Below are 12,403 nucleotides of genomic sequence, written 5' to 3'. Positions count from 1 at the left end.
CTACATTATATTAAGTGTCTGGTTTGGGAACCGATGAGATGGCCTAGTGGGTAAAGGTACTTGCTACCAGGTCTACGAATCTTACTTCCATTTCTGGAACACCCACATGGGGGAATGAGAGAACCAACTCACGGAAGTTGTTCTCTGACCTCCATATTAGCATTTTGGCAAATGAGTACCTCTGTGCACACATATAACTAAGAGAGAGAGAGAGACAGAGAGAGAGAGAGAGACAGAGAGACAGAGAGACAGAGACAGAGACAGAGAGAGGGAGGCAGGGTCTAGTTTTCAACAACAACAACAAAAAAGAGGCCAGCCATGTAAAACTGTAATAAAGTATGTCTACACACAGAGGCAAAAGCAAACAGTTGGAACTGGCCACAAGGAAGTCTGGGCATGGTCTTACTAAACAAAACTTTAAATCAGCACTTCAAATGTGTTCAAAGACTAAAGGAAAACATGTCTAAGGGACTAAAGGAAAATATGAGTATTGTGTCTTGCCAAATAAAGACTATCAATAAGGATAAGATATATATATATATATTTAAAAAAACCCAAGCCAACTAGAAATTATGGGATTAAAAATGAGCACAACAATTAAAATAAAAATGTTATCCTAGGGCCTCAACAGCAGATGGACAGCCAGAAGAAAGAGTCAGTGAACCTGAAGGTAAGTCAGCTGAACTCATCAAACATGAGCAAAGATACAGAGACCAATGGGCCCAGCATCCCAGTTCCTTCATGATGGGACTTAAAGGACATGAGAGAAAGGGCCGAAAACAGCATTTTAAGAACATATTTGAAAACTTTTCCAATGTAAATAAAGATTTTAGTCTACGCATTTAAGCTCAGAATACCGCAAGGAGGATAAACTCAAAGAGATCCAGACCTAGAAACTTTAGAAAGACAGGTTCTCAACAGAAGAAAAAGACTCATGCAGTACCAAGACCCTCGATAAGATTAACAGCTGTTTTTCTTAAACCACAGAGGCTGGAAGATAGCAAGATGGCACATTTGGAATTCTGAAAGGAAAAAACTGTCAACCAAGAATTCTATGCCCAGAAAAATTAGCCTCCAAACTGAACAAATTAAGACATTCTCAAAAGTTGAAAGTTTATAGCTAAGTCAATCTGATCTATAAGAAATACCAAGGGAGGCTTCCAGGATCAAATGAAAATACATTAAACAGTAAATTAAAACCATATGAAAAGATGAAGATGTCAGTAAGGGTTACAACAGGGCTAAATATAAAATATGTTCTACAATTTTTTTAATAATTTAACTTAAAAAGAAAATTCCCAGGCTCTGCGTCACCATCAAAAAAAGGGGGGGGGGTAGCCCCATGGAAACAAAGCAAAATGCAATGGGTATGAATTTGAACTGAACTAGACTGATGTAAAGTACTGATAGTAATTGCCAGAAATTCAGCTTGAGCTCATTTCTGGATATATGGACTCCCTTAGACCTAACAGTAACCACTAAGGAAAATGACCCATAAATATAAAATGAAAGAAATGACAAAGCGTGTGGCAGAGTAGGTTTTCTGTGCAAACCTCACTCTCTAGCAATCCATAAAAGCTGAGGGGCCAGCTAAGCGTGGTGGTGCACACTTTTAATCCCAGCCCTCATGAGGCAGAGGCAGGTGGAACTCAAAATTTGAAGTCACCCTGGTCTACAAAGCGAGTTCCGGGACAGCTAGGGGAGGTGAGGTATATAATCTTTGACTCACCTCACACCATCCTCCATGCATACCTCAAGACACCCTAGTTCCCTCAGTTTCCCTAGTGGTCCTATTTCCTCCTCACAGCAATGGTGTGGGGCTTTATAACCACGTGAGGACATTGGGGCAGCAGGGAGATGGCTTAGTGGGTACAAATGCTTACTGTACAAGCATGGGAACCTGGGTTTGGATCCCCAGCCACTCATGTCTGTCCTTTTGTCTGAAACCCCAGCACTGTGGAAAGCAAAGACAGAAGAACAGATAGTCGGGATTTGCTGACCAGACAGTGTAGCTAAAACAGCAAAGTCCAGTTTCAGTGAGAAATCCTGGATTAAGGGAATAAGACAAGAATGACAGAGAAGGACATTCAATACCCTCCTCTGGTTACTCTACACATACCAGAAAATAAAAAGAGAAGGGAATGAAGATGCTGAGGCTCAGAGGTTGAGCAGCCCAGGGACATTAGTAACTGTGAGAGCTGATGCTGAGTTCTGTCTCATTCAGGGATCTTTTCCCACAGAGCGGAACAATACCTGGTCCTAGAGATGCTGACTTCCTTTTTGTTTCATCCTTTTTCTAACTTTCAATTATGGAAAACATCAAACCTATAGCGAAATAAAAAGAGAGGAAAATAACCCTCATGTACCCATTACTTGTCTTCAGTTTGTGGCCAGTCATGATGGAGCTCTTTCCCATGAAAAGGCCCTTGTGTCTCACCAATTGTATTTTGAATCTGATCCTAAATACATCCATTCAAATGAAACTTTTTGGTATTTGTCTTTAAAGGATATTCATCCAGAAAAGCATACCCATGGTGCTCTTATCACTTTAAAAGAGATTAGTAATGCATTAATGTAATAACCAAATTTCTAAGTATTTCAATTTCTTGAAAAGTGTAAACATTTTTTAAAGTGTTTACATGTGAACCCAAATATTGTTCATATGCCACAAATGGCTGGAGCCTCTCAAACTTCTTTTCATTCAAAAATTTTATCCATTTCTTTTTCCCTTATAATGTATTTGCTAAACAAAGTAAAACAAAGTATATTCTACTTGTATTGTAGTCTCCAAGAGTCTGGAGCTCTCTAGTGTTATTAATGTATTTTTCTGCTACCTGCCTTTCCCATTATACTAACTGGAAGTTAGATTAAAAGACCCAAGCATATTCATCCTGCCTTTCCTATTATACTAACTGGAAGTTAGATTAAAAGACTCAAGCATATTCATCCTGCCTTTTTTATTATACTAACTGGAAATTAGATTAAAAGACTCAAGAATATTCATCCTGCTTTTCCTATTATACTAACTAGAAGTTAGATTAGAAGACTCAGGCATATTCATCCTCATTTTTCTTACCAGAACATTTCACAGAAGTTCTTTGTCCTCTGTTCTGGGGTATCACAGACTGAGTCTCTCCCCACACAGTCTATGATGTTGAAGCCTTTTTATTTTTATTTTTTGTATATGAACAATTATTTTAGTCCTTCTTTTAAATCACTGTCTATACTATTTTTAAACAATCTTCTCTTATTTTACATACCAGTCTCAGTTCCCATTCCATCCCCTTCTCCCACTCCCCGCACCTTTCCCCCACTCCACCCCCATCCACTCCTCAGAGGGGGTAAGCCTTCCCATAGGGAGTCAACAAAATTCAGCACATCATTTTGAGACAGGACCAAGATGTTCCCGCCCATATCTAGGCTGAGCAAGGTATTCCTCCAAAGAGAACAGGCTCCAAAAAAGTCAGTTCAAGCACTGGTCAAGGATAAATCCTGGTCCCACTGATAGTGGCCCCACAGACTGCCTTAGTCAACACAACTGTCACCCACATTCAGAGGGTCTAGTTTGGTCCTATGCAGGTTCCCTCACTGTTAGTTCAGAGTCAGTGAGCTCCCACTAGCACAGGTCAGCTGATTCTGTGGGTATTTCCATCATGGTCTTGACCCCTTTGCTCATATTACCACTTGCTTAAATCTTTCTAACTAGAAAATAGCTTAAATGTTTGATACTAGAAGAACTGTTATAGAAGATTGATTCATCATTATATAGGAATTTTATACAGTCATTACTGATCAGAGTTTTCAAAGAACACTGAATGACATGAGGGACAAAATGCTTACAGTATTAAGAGTGGGAATCAACAATGCATAAGGGGCTGGTGAGAAGGCTCAGCTGTTAAAGGCACTTTGCTGCAGCTGGTAACATGAGTTTGATCCCAGGAAACCATGTAAAAATGGAAGGAGAGAGCAAACGCCACAAAGTTGCTGCCTGGGACTTCCACATGTATACCACACACACACACACACACACACACACACACACACACACACACACCACATACACTAATAAAATATATAAGTGTACTATGTGTTTACACATAAAAGTTGGGCATGATGGTTCATACCTATAATCCCAGCACTTGAGGAACTAAGGCAGGAGAATTGACATTTGTTCAAAATCCATTCTGATGAGTTCCAGGTAAAGCAGGATCACAAGTGAGACCCTGTCTTAGTTTTTTAAAAAATGCACATAGAAAAAAGATTAGAAGAAACCACAAAACTTCAAAGAAAGAAAAAGTTGTGTTAGTAAAGACAGTTACCAAGATTTAGAATTATGGGTGATTTTTTTTCTTTATTCTTTCCATGTTTTCCAACTTGTAGTCTTACATTTATATTACTTTCATAATCAACAAAGGTATTTTGTAAATCTTCTATCTGAAGTCATCTACAGAACCACAAAATGAAACCTTGAGGTAAGATTTAAGCATACTAAGTAGTGTGACAACAGGACAAATTGCTAGTCAGTTTCTGGTTGGACACTGGTTGTTTTGTTCCTCTGAATGGTCATTTTGGTCATAGAAAAGTGCTGGTCACAAGGGGCTAGCAGGAGTAGAGACAATTTGTCAGAAAAACTGGAAGAGGGCTGGGGAGATGGCTCAGTGACTAAAGTGTTTACCTCCCAAGTGTGAGGGCTGGAGTTTGAATCACTAGAACCCACATAATAGGTAGATCACTGGGGAGACTCACCTAAGATCCCAGTTTGGAAGACAGAGATGGGAGATCCCCAGAGGAAGCTGCATAGTCATAGTCAATCCCTGGGCTCAGCTGAGAAATTCTTTGTCAATAAATAAGATAGAAAGCAATCGAGAAAGATTCTCAACATCAACCTAGGGCCTCCATATATACATGCATGCACACCTCATGCTCACATGCCTGCACATATGCGAACACACACACACACACACACACACACACACACACACACACACCAGAAAAACATAAAATAAGAAAGTAAAGGAGAACAAACCCAATGGCACAACGGCATGCCTTAGGACTTGAATCTTCAGAAAGCTCAGTCTTGCTGCCCCAGATCCTCTTTCAAATAACTTATCAAGAGGCATCACACACAGTCATAAAAACATCAGCCTTCCAGCAGCAAGGACTCTGGGAGCAATTAGGAGCTGCTCCTTCAGAAGAGCAAGCCCAGTGCAGCAGCCTGCCACAGGGGCATCCTGGAGGTCCCTCTACCACAGCGGTTCTCAACTTGTGGGTTGTGACCCCTTTAGAAGTCAAACAACCCTTTTGCAGGGGTCAACTAAGACCATCGGAAAACACAGATGTTTACATTACATTTCAAACTGTTGTAGAATACTATTTTAAGGTGTGTTGCTTTTGTTTATGTTTATTATGTTTATTTAACTCTGTGATTCTTTGTCTGTCTAAAACACCTGGTGGTCTAATAAAGAGCTGAATGGACAATAGCGAGGCAGGAGCAAGGATGGGTGGGGCTGGCAGGCAGAGTATAAATAGAAGGAGAAATGCGGAAGGAGGGAGGGGCAAGGGAGAACAAGGAAAGGAAGACAGCCAGTTACTCAGTCAGCCACGAAGAAAGAGAAGACAGAGCCCCACATTGGAGCACTGGACTGAGTTCCCAAGGTCCTGACGAGGAGCAGAAGCAGGGAGAACATGAGAAAGAAAGTCAGGACCGTGAGGGAACCTTCATCTGGCGATGGATGGAGATAAAGACAGAGCCACACATTGGTGCACCGAACTGAGTGCCCAAGGTCCAAATGAGGAGCAGAAGGAGGGAAAACATGAGCAAGGAAGTCTGGACTGCGAGGAGTGCTCCCACCCACTGAGATGGTGGGGCTGATCTATTCGGAGCTTACCAAGCCCAGCTGGAGTGGGACTGAAAAAGCATGAGATAAAACCGGTCTCCCTGAACATGGCGGACAATGAGGGCTGCTGAGAAGTCAAGGACAATGACACGGGATTTGGACCCTATTACACATACTGGCTTTGTGGGAACCTAGTCTGTTTGGATGCTTACCTTCCTAGACCTGGATGGAGGGGGGAGGAACTTGGACTTCCCATAGGGCAGGGAACCCTTACTGCTCTCTGGACAGGAGAGGGAGGGAGAGTGGAGGAGGGAGGGGGGCAAATGGGAGGCGGGGAGGAGGCAGAAATTTTTAATAAATAAAATAAATAAAAAAGACTACAAAAAAATAAGATATATAGAAGTAAGAAAAGGAAAAGGCTCTTTTGCAGAGGCAAAAGGTAGTCAGGATAATTCAAGTTAAGAAAAGCTTGCAAGAAATTAGCCAAGCTAAGGCCAGGCATTCATAACTAAGAATAAGCCTCTGTGTGTAATTTACTTGGAAGCTGGGTGGTGCCCCCCCAGAAAAGTCTAAAGAATGAAGAGTAAAACATCATAAAACACATAACAACAAACTTACAGTTATGAAGTAGCAATGAAAATAATTTTATGGTTGGGGTCACCACAACATGAGGAACTGTATTAAAAAAGGGTCTCAGCGTTAGGAAGGTTGAGAACCACTGCTCTACCAGGACAGCAGGCTCAGCCTTCTGGTTTGACTTGAGCAGAGAAAGTATTGAGATTTCCAGTTCTGATTTTAACCTTTATCTCCTTCCTGGTCTAGGTTAACCTAAATCGATGCCCTACATACAGGGTGTATAAATTATTAACCAAGGAAAGATTCACTTTTAACGTCGTAAATAATCTTTTCTGGGACCACTTTCCTCCAAAGTCCAAGAATACCTGAAACTAAACTCAGGAAAGAAACTTTTGTTTCCCTACTCAAAAGCATCTTGAAATATTTGCCACCACTTACATGCCATTCAAGAGCAGCAACAAAGTCTCATTCACAAATTCTACTCAAGCAACTCAGCCCCTAATGGAACCTCAGATGCCTTAGGACTACCCTTCCATTAACCAGTTTTCACCCTGAAAGATTCTCTAAAGGGATGCTCTGTTTTAAAATATTATGGTTTTGTCTCTAAGGTTAACACAAGCTGATTATAGGTGTATAGAATAGGAACATTTAAAAAACCTATTTAAAAAGCTCTCTCTTTCTTCCTTCTCCCTTCCTTCCTTCCTTCCTTCTTTTCTTTCTTTCTCTCTTCTTTCTTTCTTTTTCTTTCTTTCTTTCTGTTCTGAGGTTCAAACCTGGGGCCTTGTATATGCTAGGCAAGTCTTCTTTTACTACATTATATTCCTAGCCTAGTAAAAGAAAACTTTAACTCCACCATTCAGAAGGAATTAATGTCAACTGTTGTATTTCCTTACTGTATTAATATGTTAGTGTTTTTTAAACATAGTTAATACCATTACGTACTATTTTACTTAATGTTATTTATAATAATTATGAGAAGTTTTTCAAATATTCTCAGTTTCTTATAGCTGTTTTTCTGTTCTTATCTGTTCATGCTTCTCTAAGCTAATAAGCTAATCAATGATTACATACTAGGCTTCTACACAGGAGACAGGCCAAAGGAGCATTTGATGGACATGTGACCATGACTGTTTCTACCCATTAGTGTGAAACAGACATGGCAAAGCTTTCAGAAAGAAATCATGTATATTTGAGGAATGGAAAAGAGATGATGGCTAATTTTGAGGACCATATCTTTTGAATCAAACCTGGGCTACAAAATCTAACCAAAGCTACTTGGAGTCATTTAACCTTGTGTTGTACCTGCTTCCTCAACCATGTTTAAATGGGACGGAGTGTATGAATGATGTCATGTGAGTAGTTGCTGTTTATATTACCCAGAGAATACAAAATATTTCAAAGCTGTTACTTATTTATCAAATTATTTGCATTTCTTGCACAACTTAATATGAAAATGGGAGGCAAAATATTTGAAATTTAAACTGTAATAGAAAATATAAAATAAAAGATTGCCCCTACCACAGATAAGGGCATAGAAGGGGAAAGAAGGAATAATAATGGAAGGAAGGAAGCAGAGGAGGAGAAGGAACCAAGAGGAGGCAGTGGAGAGGAGGAAAGGGAGAAGAGGAGGAGGCTGGCTTCTAGCCAACTATCAGGAAAAATACAAAAGGGGGGAGAGAAGTGGGGTTTACAATTTTCCCTAAAAATCATAACCTTTAATTTCCAAGTTCAAATACTAAGGTGAAAGAACTTCTCCTGAACCCCAGCACTCCCGAGACTGCACTATGCACAGGGGCTGCCCGTGACCCAGCATGCATGGTACAGAGAAGACACTCAGTGACCGCCTAGGACTGTGGAGGAGGAGAATACAACCTTCAGATCAATTATTTCGTCTTTATAGTTTTTAACCAGAAACCCAACTCTGAACAGAGCCTTTTGTTCCAGTAAAAACATTCTCCAGCAACTTCTCAACATAATGTAACATGATATGGCAATATGAGCAGATGTCAAATAGAACATAGTTTAAGTAGCATTTGACTTTTAGGCTCAAAATGATAGTCCTGTCTTCCTAACAACTATTCCCTTCATCGTTCACATGGCCTGACAATGAACAATTTTCTCATGAAAACAACGAAAACTATTTTCTTAAGGAAAGCAGGATGTCTTAAAGGGAAGAGCAAGGAAGGGATGGAAGTTAAAGATCAACTATTAATTCCAGCCTGGTGTTGAAATATGGCTGACTGGTGTCACACAGCCGGGGCTCTCCACAGGCATTGTGGTAAGCAGCCAGGAGACACTTTTGGGGGGACAAAACTGGGGAGCCAGGGAAAATTTGAGGGCTAAGAATGAAGATGCTGCCCTTTATGCCACTTCACACCAGATGTTGCACCTCATCAATGCTCAAGGTCACCTATGAAAGTAGCGGGCAGTTTCCCAAGGGTCCTGCCTCCCATTGAATCACACTCCCATTTCTATGAGGATTCTCTCTCGTGCCCTTTCTCAGGCTTTCTCCATGGCCTGCTAAATCATGATTTCAGAAAGCATTCTTGATGCCCTTAGCTGAAACTTGTCTCATCTATCACTTCTGTTACTCCCCAGGAATCTTATGTCATTAATCACTTTCTCATGTGTCTATTTTTTCTCATGCCAAATTTCTACAATACCTCTTTCTTTCTTTCTTTCTTTCTTTCTTTCTTTCTTTCTTTCTTTCTTTCTTTCTTTCTTTTTGGTTTTTCGAGACAGGGTTTCTCTGCAGTTTTAGAGCCTGTCCTGGAGCTAGCTCTTGTAGACCAGGCTGGCCTCGAACTCACAGATATCAGCCTGCCTCTGCCTCCCAAGTGCTGGGATTAAAGGCATGCACCACCGCCACCCGGCTCCTTTTAGTTTTATAATGCTTTATAGCTATAAAAAATGTCCAGTCTCTTGCTGCAGCAAGGCGAGTGGGAGCACCTGGAGCACAAGCTCGGAAGGAGACACCACGGGTTGTAAGAAAATGGCAGACAAGCCGTGGACACGGGGGGGGGGGGGAATTGCCAGCTTTGATGAGGCCAAGCTGAAGAAGACCGAGACACAGAAAAACACCCTGCTGACCAAAGAGACCACTGAACAAGAAAAGAGGAGTGAAATTTCCTAAAAGCCAAGACTGGAGGATTACCCCACCCCACCCCACCCCGTCATCTCCAAGACCCCCTCGTGGTGTGGAGGAAGAGCCATCTCCAAGATGGACATGAGCCACAAGCTGCATTGTGAACCCGGGCACTCTGAGCCGATGCCACCAGCCTGCAGGTCTCTGAAGGGGGACCACCCCCCCCCACTAATCAGACTGCCAAATATCACTGGTTTGCCCTGGGATATTATAGAAAATTATTTGTATGATTGATGAAAATAAAACACACCTCGTGGCAAAAACAAATTATCAGTTGTTCTTCATAACATCCAGTAAACCACCTCTTTTTGTGATTGACATAGAGGAACTTGAACTCAGAGAGTTAACTGAATCAGTATGCTAATAAGTCAGGGGTTTTCATGACAAGTCTCCCAACTGGACAGTCATCTTGAAGACATGAACTCTGCCTTCGTTGTCTTCAAATCCTAGTAAACCTAATACAGGACCTAATTTAGAACAGATGTTCAAAAATGTTGGCTCGATGAATATGCATGTGTGAACACACACAAGGCCTCAGTTCCCCTTCGGCAGACAGCCTCTTTTATTGGAAGAGGTAAAAGCATCACTTCTCTGAGTTCCCTCTGACACCTGCCTCCAGTGTATGATAGTCCCTACATTATGATTGCTGGAACACCCATTCCATTCTATGCCCTTATTCACTATGGCTGCCGTAACAAAGTATCACAAAATTCCTAGCTTAACACTACTATATATAGTTTTGGGAGCCAGAAGTCTCACTGGGAAAAATCAAGATGTCTAGGGACAGTTACTTGAGGGAGGCTCTGGGGAGAATCTGTTTCCTTATCTGTTATCATTTCTAGAAGTCTACAGAATCCTTTGTTGGGAAGCCTCTTCTACCATCTTCAACGTGCACCATTCCAATGGCTTTGTCTTTAATCACATCATTTTTTTCTCTATGGTCAAATCTCCCGTTTATAAAGTCCCTTGAGATCATATTTAGTGTCCTCAGGAATGATATTATTCCTAGGTCCCAGGGACTAGGACCTACTTTTTATGGTATTCAGTCTGCCACAGCGACCACTGTACATGGAATTTCCCTCTTTGTGTGTATTTGCCTATGTCTCCAAGACAGTGTGAACAACATGAGGACAGGGCTGTACCTCAGCTATCTCCATATCACCATCTCTTATCATGGCTCCTCAGTATGGGGGAGGGGGCGGGGCATTTACCAAATTATTATTACATAAGAATCAAGTGTGATGTTCAGCAGGTAAAATGCTTGTCATATAGGCCTAATGACCATCCCAGGAACTTACGTAAAGATGGAAGGAGAGAATCAACTCCACAAAGTTGTCTTCTGAAATTTACACATGAGCCATGGCCCTCATGCCCCCCCCCCCACACACACCAATAATAAAGTTCCAGGGGATCTGGTGCCCTCTTCTGACTTTTTCAGGCACAAGGCACACACAGAGTGTGCACATACACATGCACTCAAAACACTCACACACACAAGATAAAAAAATTAAGTTATTATGTGATAAACAACCCTACACCCATGGACTACCACTGTGTCTGTGTCAAGGTCCTAACCTTCCACGTAGCACAGCATTCCAAACAAATCGGAATCTGACTTCCAAAAGAGATCTTAAAATAAATGGCAGTCTTTAATGAAACTCTCTTGGGAACATGGAGGAGGAAATTACATAGAACATTATACAGCAGAGCTTCCTAAAAATGCCCGGGGGAGACGCTTCTCACCCCCTCTTCAGGCCCCTCACTCAGTCTGTATGTTTGCTAGTCTGTCCACCATCCAGACAGCCAAGTTTCCAGCTGTTCCCAGGAAAAAAATGCAAGCACATCAGGGTTTAATTGGACACCACCCACCTCAGTTAATGGGCAAGCCTGGAAAGGAGACAAAAGCACTAGCCACTTCCTAAATTCTACCTCCCACACAGTGGGGTACATGAGTCCCCAGTGTCCAGTACCCGGTGGTCTCATGACTCTATTTAAGAACAGTCCTGCTTCACTAGAGCCAATTCAAGAGGAAGTGTTCCTCAGGGCCTGTTGTCAGACTTCTGACAAAGGGAGACACTGGCCAGGCAGCCCATGTGATACTTGCAGGATCAGGATGCATCCTAGCATCTCCAGTAGGAATGCCTTAAAGGCCCTCCTTTTCCCTCCTTCCAAGTTTAGAGTCTGAATAAAACCTCAACTGTTTCAGTATGCTCAGTTATCAATTCCTGGCAGATCTACTCTAAGCCTTTCTGAATCTCCAAGATGGGTTCCTGGGAGCTCTGCAGAGTGTGTAATAATGACAAGAGTTCACAGGTAACAGGAGGCCCAGGCATCCGCTCCTCCCAGAAACATGATAAAATAAGCAATAGTGTTGACCCAAGTTGTTCCTGGAGGGAAACTGAGTCACAGCAAGGCTAACTGACTTGCTTGAGGTTGTACAGTTAATAAGTGATAGAGTAAGAATATAAATCCAGGCATTCAGGCATACATAGGGGATAAATCTTGTCCTCCCAAGCATCTGGAATAGAAGTGGATGTGGTGGTTTGAATGATAATGGCCCCATAAGCCCATATACTTGAATGCTTGATTTCCAGATGATGGAACTTTTTGGGAAAGATTGGGAGGTATGGCCTTGTGGAAGGAGGTATGTCACTGGGGGTGGGCTTTAATGTTTAAAAAGTTTATCCTATTTCCAGTTGGCTCTCTGCCTCCTACTTGTGGATAAGGATATGAGCTCTCAGCTACTGCTGCAGCACCATGCCTGTCTGCCTGATGCCATGCTCCCCAGCATATGGCCACGGACTCAGCCTCTGAAACCGAAGTCCCAATAAACTCTTCTGTATGT

The 12,403-nt window shown here is 41.9% G+C and overlaps 1 protein-coding gene and 1 long non-coding RNA gene across 2 annotated transcripts in view; one reads left to right on the top strand and one right to left on the bottom strand.

Moving 5' to 3' along the window:
• Positions 1–12,403, bottom strand: part of LOC119801392 — an 86,789-nt gene that overhangs the window by 46,324 nt on the left and 28,062 nt on the right. The window lies entirely within an intron of this gene.
• LOC119801391 (thymosin beta-10-like) lies at positions 9,406–9,546 on the top strand. Its single transcript, XM_038311970.1, has one exon. The coding sequence runs from the start codon at positions 9,406–9,408 to the stop codon at positions 9,544–9,546; it is 141 nt and encodes a 46-aa protein (XP_038167898.1).

The sequence above is a fragment of the Arvicola amphibius genome, chromosome 14 (assembly GCF_903992535.2).
Source record: "Arvicola amphibius chromosome 14, mArvAmp1.2, whole genome shotgun sequence".
Taxonomy (NCBI): domain Eukaryota; kingdom Metazoa; phylum Chordata; class Mammalia; order Rodentia; family Cricetidae; genus Arvicola; species Arvicola amphibius.
Note: the sequence above shows the minus strand (reverse complement) of the source record. Positions and strands in the feature narration are given on the sequence as shown.